General features: G+C 42.5%; 1 protein-coding gene across 1 annotated transcript in view; it reads left to right on the top strand.

The window, feature by feature from the left end:
* Positions 1–15,889, top strand: part of il12rb2 (interleukin 12 receptor, beta 2a) — a 71,701-nt gene that overhangs the window by 33,781 nt on the left and 22,031 nt on the right. The window contains exon 8 of the mRNA XM_073063147.1: positions 2,035–2,114. Coding sequence (XP_072919248.1) covers positions 2,035–2,114 — 80 coding nt within the window. The remainder of the gene's footprint in view (positions 1–2,034; positions 2,115–15,889) is intronic.

Genomic DNA, 15,889 nt, shown 5'->3' with positions numbered 1-15,889 from the left:
TACGTTTGTTTTTTGTCTTGGAAGTGATTCTGGAAAGCTGGAGACTGTGATTTGCAGTTTGGGTGTTCCAGTGCTCTGAGTCCTGGAGGCAGAGGCAGTGTGCAGGAACCTCATGGTGGGCAGGCTGTGAGTCGATGCTCGACTTCATCTCGCCGATTAACTCTTCCATTCATTCCTGATTAAAGTGATGAGGGAGATTGAAGCATCGAGGCGAGTGCGGAGGGGGAGCACTGGCTGCGTGTCTTTCCATGGCTCTGCCACGGAGAAGGAAAGGGCTGCTACTGGGCCCAGAGTTTCTGCATTTTGGACATGAACTTGGACTATAGACTTTTTTTCATTCTTACGGTTTTTTTTATATTCTATGTTTTTAGCCCGATTTTTTCTTGTTTTTTTTGTGTGGGGTGAGGGATTTGGGAGTTGATGTGTCTGTTCCATTTTGTTCAGTGTTTTTGTGGGAGGAGGGATTTGTGGGGGGGGTCGATGTGCCTGTTCCATTCTGTTAATTTTTTTTGTGCTAGAGGAAGGATTTGGGGGTCAATGTGCATATTCTGTTCATTAATTTTTTATGCTAGAGGAGGGATTTGGGGGTCAATGTGCCTGTTCCATTTTTGTTCCCTTTTTGTGCAGGAAGGGGGGATTTTGGGGGTTGATGATCGTGCTGCTTTTCTGTTCTTTCTTGGTTTCATGGCTACCCAAGGAAGAGGAATTTCAAATTGTATACATTGATCATAAATGAACCTTCGGACCTTCGAACTAAAACACATTTTTTTAATTGTTTCGTACTAGTGTACATTCCAGCCAGGCTTGTTATGATCATTATCATCTGTCATTGTCTTTCGAGACAGACAGATGCCGGCCTGTGGTGTAATATAATTTCCACTGAGCCTGGTAGTTGAAATGGAGTGTGAAGAACAACACTCCAGTGAATGCATTAGGAGCATTGAAGGTAATACCCTAAAATCCTAGAGGGTGTTTTTCACTCAGCAGTGTTAGCCAGTTGCCTCTGTGTAGATAACTCATTCTTACTTATTCACATCTTGCCTCCTGACTCAAAAGGCAAGAAAGCAGAATGCTAACATCATTACTTTCTTTGTGAGGCATGAAGGAATGATTTGACCAAATGTGTGAAACACATTGAAATAATTGCTTTCATTATTAAGTCTTCTCACTTGGTGCCAGAGTAAAAGAGTTACATGATGGTAGTTGACACGTTTGAATTCCGTTTGTGCAAACCTACTTAACGTCATCGTTTTTTTTATTATTGATGTGAGAGTCAGTTATGTATACTTTAAGGAAGTGTGAATTCAGTACAGGGAGGAATGAAAGTGTTTAATTTTTCTTTTCAGTATTTTTAATATTTGGTGTAAGCTTGAAGTGAGTATTGAAATTGAGTTCAAACAAGTTTAATCGTTAAAACAAAATCTTAAGCAAGAAAAATATTAATTACCAATAAATAAGTGTAAAATTGAAATCTGGTAAACGTATTTTTCCAAGAGTTCTGGGATTTTCTGCTGTTCAGGAATTATCAACTCCTGGACTTAGTTTATTACTGTGATATAAATGTTATTGCCTGTATTTCTAAGAATTAACCATATAAACCAATTAAGTTAATTTACTTTTTTTTAAGATAAAGTAAATTAATTAATTGGACCACATTTAAATATATCAATCAAGGTTGTGTGCCACAAGTGGCATAGGCAGCAATCCTGAGATCACATCCCTGGGGGTCCTGCCCTTTAACTGAGCACCCAAGTCCCTGAACTCCTTTCGTCACACAGATCGATGTAGTAGATAAACCTGAATGAAGGTTGCTTAACAGGATTTATGTTTCAATGTTGGCCAACTCTACAGCAATCCTGAAAGGCTAATTATGTGATATTATGATGTCCTAATCACTCTGCCCTTACAGCTGCTCTGTAGCTTTCAGATAATATGACAGCTTGTTATTCCTTCCAAAATAGGGATTTTGTATTTCTAGAACCTGCTCCATCGTGACTATTTAACTTCAGTAGCTTCTTTGCTTTCCTTGCACAGCACCTATTGGACATCTGGATGCCTGGTACACCATAGACTCATCAGATCCAGACAACCCAAGAGCCACTCTCCTGTGGAAGGTAAGAGACTTTAGCTACCACACTCACTGGTCACGTTATTAGGTGAGTGTATGTATGTCTGTATATCCACTGAGTGTATGTCTGTGATCTGTTGCTGCAGCCCATTCATGTCAAGGTTGGACATGTTGTACATATAGAAACGTTGTGCAAAGAGCACACCGTTGTTGTAGTGCATGATTATTTGAGTTACTGTCAGTTTGAACCAATCTGGCAATTCTCCCTAACCTCTCTCATTAACAAGGCATTTTCATCCTCAGAACTTCCACTCACTAGATTATTTTTGTATGTTTCACACCATTCACTGTAAGCTCTAGGGTCTGTGGTGTGTAAAAATCTCAGGAGATCAGCAGTTTCTGAGATACTCATACCAACCTGTCTGGCACCAACAATCATTCCATGGTCCAAATCTCTTAGACCACATTTTTTTCCACATTCTGGTGTTTGGTCAGAAGAACCAACTGAACCTCTCGACCATGTCTGCGTGCTTTTATGCATTGAGTTTCTGCCATGTGATCAGCTGAATAGATATTTGCATTAACGAGCGGGTGTACCTAATAAAGTGGCCTCTGATCTAGGTCACTGATGAGGAAGCTCTCAGGCTGAGGTGATTATCCCTGCTAATGGTTACCTTTACTGTAGTTTTGCTACTCTTTCTATGTCCTCCATAGCCAATGACATCACATCAAAATCACAAAGCCTACTGCAGTTCAATTCCGCTCTCTTTTGTTGAATGCTACAGAGGCATTCTTCAGATAAGAGTGCTGAAAATGCTAGCAGGTCAGGAAGTTAAACAGAGTTGACATCTCAGGTCTAAAATTGTTCTGTTTACAGTTACACAAGCAATGGAAAGCTATGCGTTTTCATAAGCTCACACTGAACAATAAAATGCTGATGAGCTGGAAAGGGTTGTCAGCGAAACCCACAGAACCATGGTTGAAGTCAACCCTGTATCTTCAATATTTGCTGTGTGAAGTTAATCTGCAGTATGTTCTATAACAACTGTTTCCAAAACTGACAAAATTCAAAAGTGCTTCATCAGTTTAGAAATATTTTAAGATACCCAGGGATTGTAAAAATTGATCTGTCAGTCAGGAATAAGCCTCGTTATTCCTTCAGGAACTGCCTTGAGGCTTGTTGTCTGCATCTGGCTGTCTTGAGCGGAGTACATGCTGCATGTCCTGTCACTAAAGTGTGCCCTTGCACCTGTGCCCAGATATTTCCTGTAGCTACATCAAATTGAATGGTGCCGATGGAAGGAAGCCTTGGCTTTCTGGTGGATTTCTCCTGGGAGTCCTCCCCTCCTTTTTACACTGAGATTACTGAGGTATAATTGGTTGCTCAGACGATGAAAGCTTACCTTTGATTTTTACCTTAGCCATATTCTACATTAAACAACCTGAAAAAGGTCTTTGTCCAGTGGCCAATCCGGACACTGGAAGTTTTGAGGGGAGGGGATTTCACTCGGGTTCATTGCCTGTTTACAAAAGGCAGCAGTAGGTAAGAGCTTTGGCCAATGACCAATCAGTGTTTAGGATTGATTAGCAAGAGCAATTCAAAGGAAGGCAGGGACAAGCGCAGCGGCCATCAACTGAGTGGACAGAGTCCGAGTGGTGATCTTGAGGCTTCAGCTCCTCAAGGCTTCCACAAACAGAACGTCAGTTAGAGAAAGCAAAAGAAAAGAAAAGCGCGAGGTTACGCTTTTTCCCCCCTCTTTATAACTTCTCAGCTAGGACAGTAGAGATGCCGGGCAGCTTGGTTGAATGCTCCACTTATGGGAAGTGGGAAAAGCAGGGGGACATCCAGTGTCCCTGAAAAGTACAGCTGTGCGAAGAGCATCCAGCTGCTGCATCTAACAATCCACGTTGAAGAGTTGGGGCTGGAACTGGATGAACTCCGGATCATTTGGGAGGCTGAGGGGGTGATAGATAGGACGTATAGAGAGGTAGTTACGCACAAGGTTCAGGTCACAGGAAATTGGGTGACAGTCAGGAAGGGGAATGGGGTTAAGGAGCCAGTACAGAGCACCCCGGTGGTCACCCTCCTCAACAACAGGTGTATCACTTTGGGGGGTGGCCAAACAGAGGAATGTCACAGTGAGTGGTCACCAGCACTGAGTCTGCCTCCGTGACTCAGAATGGAAAGGAGGAGAAGAGGCACAGAGGATTTGTTAGTTAGGAGAATAGACAAGATTCTGTGGGCGAGAATGAAATTCCCAGATAGTATGTTGCCTCCCAGGTGCCAGGGTCTGGGATATCTCAGTTCAAATCCTGAGGCATTCTTAAGTGGGAGGGTGAACAGCCAGAGGTCTCGGTCCATGTAGGTACCAATGACATAGGTAGGATAAGTGACGAGCTTCTGCATAGGGACTTCAGGGAGTTAGACGTGAGGTAAAGGCAGGACCCGCAGGGATGTGATCTCAGGATTGCTACCCGTGCCGCGTGCTAGTGAGGCCAGAATTAGGAAGATTATTCAGTTTAATATGTGGCTAAGGAGTTGGTGTAGGAGGGAAGGCATAAGATTTTTGGATCCTTTGACTCTCTTCCAGAGAAGGTGGGACCTATAGAAAAGGGACAGTTTGCATCTGAACTGGAGGGGGACTAATTTTCTGGTGGGAAGGTTTGTTAATGCTGCATGGTGGGGTTAAACTAGAGTTGCAGGGGGATGGGAACCAGAGTGCTGGAACAGTTAGTGCAGAGGTTATGGAGGCAGATGTTGGTAAGATCTCAGACAAAGTCAGGAATCAAAAGGCTGAACATGGTGCAGCTAGTGCTCTGAGCTGCGTGTGTCTCAATGCAGGAATTATTGTAGGACAGATGGTTGATAGTGCTGAAAGTGAGGTAGCTGGTTTAGAAACAGAGTCAATGGGTAGTGAGGAGAGGCTGTTAATAGAGCAAAGTTGCAGTCAACAGGATGAGTTGCAATGTAAAAGGGCAGACAATATCAAAAAGGGTGAATACAGGACTGAAGTTGTTATATTTAAATGATTGCAGTGTATGGAATAAGATAGATTAACTTGCAGCACAGTTGCAGATCGGCAAGTATGACATAATCATGGCTGAAAGAAAATTATAGTTGGGAGTTTAATGTCCAAGGGTACACATTGTATTGAAAGGACAGGCAGGAAGGCATTGGTCTGTTGGTAAAAATTGAAATTAAATCATTAAAAAGAAGGGACATAAGGTCAGAAGGCATTGAATCATTGTGACTAGAGCTAAGGAACTGCAAGAATAAAAATTGAATTGAATTGAGTTGACTTTATTACTTACATCCTTCACATACATGAGGAGTAAAAATTTTTACGTTACATCTCGTCAGAATGTGCAATGTGCAATCATAGTAATTTATAATAATTTTTAATAAATGGAACAGTCAATGTAACATAGAAATACACTCAAATCAACGTGAGTTAATCAGTCTGATGGCCTGGTGGAAGAAGCTGTCCCGGAGCCTGTTGATCCTGGCTTTTATGCTGCAGTACCATTTCCTGGATGGTAACAACTGGAGTAGATTGTAGTTGGGGTGACTCGGGTGTCCAATGATCCTTTGGGCCCTTCTTTCAGACCAGTCTTTGTAAATGTCCTGAATGATGGGAAGTTCACAACTACAGATGCGCTGGGCTGTCCGCACCACTCTCTGCAGAGTCCTGCGATTAAGGGAGGTCAAAAAGACCTTGATGGGAGTTGTATACAAACCTCCAAACAGTGTTAAGGATGTGGTCTACAAATTAAGCGGGAGATAGAAAATGGATGTCAAAAGGGAAATGTTACAATAGTCATGGAGATCTCTATATGCAGATAGATTGGGAAAATCAAATTGATGCTGTATTCCAGGAAGGGGAATTTGTAAGGTGCCTAAGAGATGGCTTTCTAGAGCAGCTTGTGGTTGAGCCCACTAGGGAATCAGATATTCTGGATTGGGAGTTGTACGATGAACCAGAATTGATTAGAGAGCTTAAGCAAACGGAACTCTTAGGGGAGTGATCACAATATGATCGAATTCACCCAGAAATTAGAGAAGGAGAAGCTAAAGTCAGATGTATCATTATTACAGTGGAGGAAAGGAAATTACAGAGGCATGAGAGAGAAGCTGTGGTTTCTACATTCTATGGTTTCCACATCCTTCCTATAGTGAGGTGACTAGAAATGAGCACAGTACTCCAACTGGGGTCTGACCAGGGTCCTGCAACATTATAGCTGCAACATTACCTCTTGGCTCTTAAACTCAATCCCACGGTTGATGAAGACAAATATACCGTATGCCTTCTTAACCACAGAGTCAACCTGCGTAGCAGCTTTGAGTGTCCTATGGACTCAGACCCCAAGATCCCTCTGATTCTCCACACTGTCAAGAGTCTTACCATTAATACTATATTCTGCCATCAGATCTGACCTACCAAAATGAACCACCTCATACTGATCTGGGTTAAACTGCATCAGCCACTTTCCAGGGAGACTTACTCAAGAAAATCTAATTTAGAAATGTGATTTTTTTTAAATATAAAGATTTAACACTGCAATGCTTCAGGGACAAAGATGCAAAGAAATCTTCCTGATCAAGGCACCCAGACGCAGGATGAATTTGTTTCCTCTCAGCCATCCTTAGACACTCCACCAGGGAACGATAGGACTTCCAGTGTCAGCATCGTCTGGAATCATTCAGGAGTGACAAACATGCTTCAACAGTCAGGGAAATGTGAGAAGGCTACGGTACAACAGAATAACCAAGAAAGTGAAAGAATTGTGGATGAGAGATTGTTTAATGTCATTTCCAGTACACAAGTGTAAAGGAGAAGGAAATTATTGTTACTCTCAGCACAAAAAAAGCCAAACACAATTACAAAAATACACATATAGTCATACACAATATAAAATTGATGTATAGAAGCTGCATTCATAAAATGACTCTTGGTACAGGAATGTCTGTACACAAGGTGACAGACAGGAAATGATGAAGTAGTGGTGGGGGTGGTGTGTGGAGCAGTGGATTAGTGAGTGAACATGTTGATCAGCCTTAATGCTTGGGGAAAGTAACCGTTTTTGAGTCTGGTGGCCCATGTACTCTGATGCCCAGACCAATCAGGAAGCTATCAACTTCTGCTTTAAATATACACACGGATTTGGTCTCCACCGCAGTCTGTGGCAGAGCATTCCACAGATTCACTATTCTCTGGCTAAAAAACATTCCTCCTTACCTCTGTTCTAAAAGGTTGCCCCTCAATTTTAAGACTGTGCTCTCTGGTTCTGGATGCCCCCCACCGGAGGAAACATCCTCTTCACATCCACCTTATCTAGTCCTTTCAAAATTCGGTTGGTTTCAATCAGATTCCCCCCACCCCACCCACCCCTGCATTCTTCTAAATTCCAGTGAGTACAGGCCCAAAGCTGTCAAACGCTCCTCATATGTTAACCCATCATTCCCGGAATCATCCTCATGAAACTCCTCTGGACTCTCTCCAATGACAACACATCCTTTCTGAGATATGGAGCACAAAACAGTTGACAATACTCCAAATGCGGCCCTACTAATGCTCTATAAAGCCCTAGCATTATTTCCTTGCTATTCCCCTTGAAATAAATGCCTACATTGTATTTTCCTTCTTTACCACAGACTCAACCAGTAAATTAACCTTCTGGGAGTCTTGCACGAGGACTGCTAAGTCACTCGGTACCTCTGATGTTTGAATTTTCTCCTCATTTAGATAATTCTCTGCACTACTGTTACTTTCACCAAACTGTATTATCATACATTTCCCAACACTACTCCATCTGCCACTTCTTTGCCCATTCTTCCAATTTGACTGAGTCTTGCTGCAGTCCCATTGTATGGTTATGCACTTTGGTAGAGGAAAGGAAAGACCATAAGACCATAAGATATAGGAGCAGAAGCAGGCCATTCGGCCCATCAAGTCTGCTCTGCCATTCGTTCATGGGCTGATTCAATTCTTCCAGTCATCCCCACTCCCCTGCCTTCTCCCCATACCCTTTGATACCCTGGCTAATCAAGAACCTATCTATCTCTGCCTTAAATGCACCCAATGACTTGGCCTTCACAGCTACTCATGGCAACAAATTCCACAGATTTACCACCCTCTGACTAAAGTAATTTCTCCGCATCTCTGTTCTAAATGGACGTCCTTCAATCCTGAAGTCGTGCCCTCTTGTCCTAGAATCCCCTACCATGGGAAATAACTTTGCCGTATCTAATCTGTTCAGGCCTTTTAACATTTGGAATGTTTCAATGAGATGCCCCTCATTCTCCTGAACTCCAGGGAATACAGCCCAAGAGCTGCCAGACTTTCCTCATACAGTAACCCTTTCATTCCTGGAATCATTCTCGTGAATCTTATTTATTCACCCTCAGACCATTAAGCTTCCTAAGCATCTTCTCAGTCGTAATTTTCACTGCACGTACTTCACACTTCCCTGACACTCTTGAATGTCCGGTATACTGCAGATGTCTTCCACTGTGAAGACTGATGCAAAATATACATTCAGTTCTTCTGCCATCTCTGCATCTCTCATTACAATATCTCCAGCGTCATTTTCTATTCGTCTTGTATCTACCCTCAACTCTCTTTTATGCTTTATATACTTAAAAAAACTTTTAGTATCTTCTTTGATATTAGTTGCCAGCTTCCTTTCCTAATTCATCTTTTCCTTCCTAATCACCTTCTTAGTTTCCTTTTGCAAGTCTTTAAAAGCTTCTAAATCCTCTATGTTCCCACTAGTTTTGGCTTTCTTGTATGCCCTCTCTTTTGCTTTTACTTTGGCTCTGACTTCACTTGTCAGCCATGGTAGTGTCCTTCTTCCATTCAAAATTTTCTTCTTACTTGGAATATATCTGTCTTGCATTTCCCTCACTTTTTGCAGAAACTCCAGCCATTGCTGCTGTGCTGTCCTTCCTGCAAATGTCCCTTTCCAGTCAACTTTGGCCAGTTACCCTCTCACGCCATTGTAATTTGCTTTATTCCATTGAAATACCGACACATTGGAATTTAGTTTCTCCTTCTCAAATTTCAAAGTGAACTCGATCATATTGTGATCACTGTTCTCTAAGGGTTCCTTAGCCTTAAGCTCTTTTGTCATCTCCAGATCATTGCACATTACCCAATCCAGCACAGCCGATCTCCTAGTGGGCTCAACAACAAGCTGTTCTAAAAAGCCATCCCTTAGATGTTCCACAAATTCTCTCTCTTGAGGTCCAGTACTGGCCTGGTTTTTCCAATCCACTTTGATGTTAAAATCCCCAAAGATTATCATGACATTGCCCTTCTGACACGTCTTTTCTATCTCCTGCTGTAATTTGTAATCCACATCCCGGCTGCTGTTTGGAGGCCTGTATACAACTGCCATTAGAGTCCTGTTACCCTTGCCATTTTTTAATTCAACCCATAAGGACTCTACACCTTCCGATCCTATGTCATCCCTTTCAAATGTTTTAATATTATTTCTTATATACAGGGCCACACCACCCCCTCTGCCTACTAACCTATCTTTCTGATACACCATATATCCTTGGACGATCAGCTCCCGATAGCAGCCATCCTTTAGCCAAGTTTCAGAGATGGCTGCAACGTCATTCTTGCCAATCTGTAGCTGAATTTCAAGATCATCCATTTTATTTCTTATGCTGTGTGCTGTCAAATATAACACTTCCAGTCCAGTATTTGTTGTTTTCTGTTCTAACTGCACCATGCCTCTATTGCCCTGTAAATCATTCCACTGGCTGCGATTATGCCTCATCTCCTGCCCGTCCTTTCTATCATGTCTGTTGCACGCTATCTGATTTATTTCTGTTTCCCCCTTCCTCAGCCCTATCACTCTGGTTCCCATTCCCCTGCCAAATTAGTTTAAACCTTCCCTAACAGTTCTATTAAACTGCTTTTCTGCCTTCTATTATGTCTGCTAGGATATTGGACCCCTTTGGGTTCAGGTGTAACCCGTCCTTTTTGTACAGGTCGTAAGTCCTCCAGAAGAGGCCTCAGTGATCCAGGAACCCAAAGCCCTGCCCCTACAGTCTCTCAGTCTCGCATTAATATGCCTGATCATGCTATTCTTGCGTTCGTTAGCACGTGGCACAGGCAGCAATCCTGAAATTACTACCCTGGAGGTCCTGCTTCTCAGCTTCCTACCCAACTCCCTGAATTCTCTCTCCAAAACCTCCTCCCTTGTTCCACCAATGTCATTGGTACCAACGAGTACCAACACTTCTGCCTCTTCACCCTCTCCCTTCGGTATATTCTGCACCCAATCCGAGACATCCCGTACCCACGCACCTGGGAGGCAACACAACATGCGCCTATCTCTATCAGGCTGACAGAACCTTCAGAAAGGGTTGACTATATTCAAAATGGAGAGAAAACACAAAAAAGCTGAGGTGCAAGGGGATTTGGGAGTCCCTGTGCAGGATTCCCTAAAGGTTCGTTCGCAGCTTGAGCCTGTGGTGAGGAAGGCAAATGCAATGGTAGCATTCATTTCAAGAGGACTAGACTATAAAACCAAGGATGTAATGTCGAGACTTAATACAGCATTGTTGAGTTCTCACTTGGCATATTGTGAGCAGTTTTGGTCCCCTTATCTTAGAAAGAATGTGCTGAAACTGGGGATGGTTGAAAGGAGGTTCTCAAAAATTATTCCAGGATTGAAAGGCTTGTCAAATGAAGAGTGTAGGAATTCAGAAGAGTGAGGGGTGACCTCATTGAAGCCTATCGAATAGGGAAAGGCCTTGACAGAGTGGGTGTGGACAGGATATTTCCTGTGGTGGGAGAGTCTAAGACCAGAGGACACAGTCTCAGAATAAATGGGCATCTTTTTAGAATGGACATGAGGAGGAATTTCTTTAGACAGAGAGTGGTGACTCTGTGGAATTTTTGCCACAGGCAGCTGTGGAGGCTCAGTCTTTATCTACTGTATATTTAAGGCAGAGATTGATAGATTCTTGATTGCTTCAGGGTGTGAAGGGACACTGGGAGAAGGCAGGATTTGGGGCCGAGAGGAAAACTGGATCAGCCATGATGAAATGGCAGAGCAGACTCGATGGGCCAAATGGCCTACTTATGCCCCTCTTTCTTATGGTCTTATATCCGGTGTCCTAATTCAGGTACGACTATAAGACAACGGAAATAGGCCATTCAGCCCATCAAGTCTGTTCCACCATTTCATCATGGCTGACCACTTCCTTCTCGAACCCTTCTCCTGCATTCTCCCTGTAACCTTTCATGCCCTGACTAATCAGAATCCAAATCAGTTCTAATATCACTGGCACACGTCATGAAATTTATTAACTTTATGGCAGCAGTATAATGGAATAAATGATAAACTAAATTACAATAAGTGTATATGTCTATTAAATAGTTAAGTAGTGCAAGAAAATAAAAGAAGTAAATGTAGTGAAGTAGTGTTCATGAGTTCAATATCTATTTAGAAGTCAGTTGGCAGAGGGGAGGAATCACTGAGTGTGTGCCTTCAGGCTTCTGTGCCAGTGTGAAGAGGGCATGTCCTGGGTGGTGGGCGTCATTAATGATGGATGCCACCTTCCTAAGGCATCACTCCTTGAAGATGTCTTGGATACTCTGGCAGCTAGTACCCATGATGGAGCTGAATACTGCAACCTCCTTCGATCTTATGCAGTAGCCCCCCCCCCCCCCCACCATTACAGATAGTGATGCAGCCAGTCAGAATGCTCTCCAAGGTACATTTGCAGAAGTTTTTAATTGCTTTAGTTGACAAACTCTGAATGAAATACAGCTGCAGTCTTGCCTTCTTTATAGCTGCATCAATATGTTGCATCTAGGATAGGTCCTCAGAGATATTGACACTCCAGAATTTGAAATTGCTCACTCTCGCCACTTCTGATCCCTGTATGAGGATTGGTTTGTGTTCCAATGTCTTATCCTTCCTGAAGTCCACAGTCTTTGGTCTGGCAACAAAATCCACAGATTCACCACCCTCTGGCTAAAGAAATTCCTCCTCATCTCCATTCCAAATCGACATCCCTCTATTCCAAGACTGTGCCCTCTGGCCCTAGGAAACATCCTCTCCACATCCACCCTGTCATTTCGATAGATTTCAATGAGATCCCTCCCCCCCCCCCCCCCCCCCCACCATGCTTCTAAATTCAAGCAAGTGAAGCCAAGAGCCATTATTCGCTCCTCATACAATGACCTTTTCATTCCTGGAAACATTCGTGGGACCCTCCGCTGAACCCTCGCTGAACTGCTCACAATACTCCATGAGGCCTCACCAGTGCCTTATAAAGCCTCAGAATTACATCCTTGCTCTTACATTCACGTCCTCCCAAAATAAATTCTAATATTCCATTTTCCTTTGTCACTAGTGACTCAACCTGTAAATTAACCTTTAGGGAATCCTGCAAGAGCATTCCCAAGTCTGTTTGCACTTTGGATTTTTGAATTTCCTCCCCATGTAGAAAATACTCTGGATTTATTCTGCCTACCAAAGTGCATGACCATACACTTTCTGACACTGTATTCCATTTGTCACTTCTTTACCCATTCTCCTTATTTGTCCAAGTCCTTCTGCAGCCTCCCTGCTTCCTCAACACTACCTGCCCCTCCAACTATCTCTGTATCATCTGCAAACTTGGCCACAAAGCCATGAATTCTATCATCCAAATCACTGGAATGCAATATAAAAAGTAGCTGTCCCAACACAGACCTCTGTGGAATACCACTAGGCACCAGCAGCCAACCCTTTCTTCCCACTGTTTGCCTCCTGCCAATCAGCCAATGCTCTATCCAGACTTGTATCTTTCCTGTAATAGCTTGTGCTCTTATTTAGCAGCCTCATGTGTGGCACCTGTCAAAGTCCTTCTGAAAACCCAAGTATGCAACATCCACCAACTCTCCTTTGTCTCTCTTGCTTGTTATTTCCTCAAAGAATTTCTAACAAATTTGTTGTGCAAGATTTCCCCTTAATAAACCATACTAACTGACGCACCAGCAATAACTCTCGGAGACGCGAGGCGAGAGATAGCCTTTTATTGGCTGGAAGAGAGCACCGTCAGCAGCAAGAGACCATCACACAACATCCTGGAGACTGAGGGAGGAGCAGTGCCTCCAATCGCCTTTATGCAGGGGTCTGTGGGAGGAGCCACAGGAGCAGTCAGCGGGGGGGGGGGGGGGTGTGTCCAGACAGGTATATGTAGTTCACCACACTAACTCTGGCCTATTTTATCATGTGCTTTAAAGAACCCCGAAACCCCATCCTTAACAAGAGACTCCAAGATTTTCCCAGCCACTGAGGTCAGGCTAACTGATCTATACTTGCCTTTCTTCTGCCTCTTTCCCTTCCTTAAAGAGTGGAATGACATTTGCAAATTACCAGTCCTCTGGAACCATAACAGCATCTATTGATTATTGAAAGATCATTACTAATGCCTCCACAATCTCTTCAGCTACCTCCTTCAGAAACCTGGTGTGTAGTCCATGTGGTCCAGGTGACTTATAGACCTTTCAGTTTCCCAAGCAGCTTCTCCCTAGTAATAGCAACTGCACTCACTTCTGCTCCCTGACACTTGAACTTCCTGCAGCTGCTAGTGTCTTCCATAGTGAAGACTGATGCAAAATACTTATTCAGTTCATCTGCCATTTCCTTGTCCCCCATTATTACTACTCCACCATCATTTTCCAGCAGTCCAATATTTACTCTCGTCTCTCTTTTACTCTTCATATATAGCTAAAAAAAATTCTGTTAAAACTTTTGTTATTCTCCTTGATATTTTTAGCTAGCTTCCCTTCATATTTCACTTTTTCCACCATATGGCTCTTCTAGTTACATTCTGTTGGTTTTTAAAAGTTTCCCGGTCTCTAACTTCCCACTAATTTTTGTTATATTATCTGTCCTCTCTTTTGCTTTTATGTTGGTTTTGATTTCCCTTGTCAGCAACGGTTGCTTCATCCTGCCTTTAGAATACTTCTTCTTTTGGATGTATATATCCTTCAATTTCCAAATTGCTCCCAGAAACTCCAGCCATTGCTGTCCTGCCATCATCTCTGCTTGTGTCTCCTACAAATCAATTTTGACCAGCTCCTCTCTCATGCCTCTGTGATTCCCTTTACTCCATTGTAATACTGATACATCTGACTTTAGCTTCTTCCTCTCAAATTACAGGGTGAATTTTATTATATTCAGATCACTGCCTCCTAAGGGTTCCTTTACTTAAGTTCCCTAATCAAATTCAGTTCATTACACAACACCCAATCCAGCATAGCTGATCCCCTAGTAGGCTCAATCACAAGCTACCATAAAAAGCCATCTTGTAGGCATTCTACAAATGTTCTCCCTTGGGATCCAACACCAACCAATTTTCCAAATCTACCTGCATATTGAAATCCCCCATAACTATCGGAACATCGCCCTTTTGATGTGGTGTTTCTATCTCCATATCCTGGCTACTGTTTGGAGGTCTGTATATATCCCAACAGGGTCTTTTTACCCTTGCAATTTCTTAACTCTACCCACAACTCTACCCTTCAACATCTTCTGATACTATGTCACATCTTTCTAAAGATTTGATTTCATTTTTTACCAACAGAATCACACCATCCCACTGCCTACCTGTCTGTCCTTTCAATTCTAAGGTGTTGTTTCAGAATAAATTTGCACTCAAAGGTTTGGGTTTGATTTTAACCCAAATTCTGCGGCTTTCATTATCATGTTTTACTTTTCTTTGGCATAAACTTGTGAAAATACATAGTTTTTTACTGCAGCAGTTATTGAAAACAGCTGTAGTTTTATCTATAAAGTAGGGCTCATTTGGTCACAGTAAAAATTGAAAAAAATGTCTATTTGCTTTATCAAATCTGTTGCGTCTAAACTTTCTAGACTCAAGCACTCAATGCAATTCACATAGTCACATGTCAGATTTGGCTAAATTTCAACAAATTAAAGATCTGTAACTTTCTCTATCCTCTCTCCCTCCACAACCTTGACAGTAATTCAGTAGGCTTTCAATATGTCATCTGAGGGTAAATCTGTTCAACAGTAATGAATACTTTCTGTAGCAGGTAATTGATTGCAAAAAAAAATTGTACCCAGGGAAAAAAGATAAATCTTTACTCCCAGAATAATTTTTCCTGAGTCCCAATAATTTTACCCTTTATATTCACTCTTAAACTATAAGACCATAAGAGATAGGAGCAGAATTAGGCCATTCAGCCTATCAAATCTATTCTGCCATTCCATCATGGCTGATTTGTTTTCCCTCTCAACCCCATTGTCCTGCCTTCTCTCCATAACCATTAATGCCCTTACTAATCAAGAACCTATCAACTCTGCTTTAAATATACCCAATAATTTCGTCTCCACAGATTCACTACACTTTAGCTTAAGGAATTCTTTGTGTTTATGGCCATGCACATCTCTCTACTATATTCCATCTGCCACTTCTTTGACCATTCTTCTAATCTGTCCAAGTCCTTCTACAGACTCTCTGCTTCCCCTCCACCTACCTTTGCATCATTCACAAACATGGGCACAAAGCCATCAATTCAGACATCCAGATTGTAAACATTTAGTGTGAAAATTAGTGGCCCCAACACTGACCCCTGCAGGACCTCACCAGTAATGAGCAGCCAACCAGAAAAGGCCCTCTTTATTCCCACTCTCTGCCTTCTGCCAGTCAGCCAATCTTCTATGCTAGTATCTTTCCTGTAATACTGTAGGCTCTTATTTAACAGCCCCATGTGCAGAACATTGTCAAAGAACCAAAAATCCAAGTAAACAACATCCACTGATCTTTGTCTATCCTGCCTG

This window comes from Hemitrygon akajei, chromosome 12 (assembly GCF_048418815.1).
Source record: "Hemitrygon akajei chromosome 12, sHemAka1.3, whole genome shotgun sequence".
In the NCBI taxonomy this organism is placed as follows: Eukaryota; Metazoa; Chordata; class Chondrichthyes; order Myliobatiformes; family Dasyatidae; genus Hemitrygon; species Hemitrygon akajei.
The sequence above is the reverse complement of the archived record's forward strand: the minus strand, read 5'-3'. Positions and strand labels throughout refer to the sequence as shown.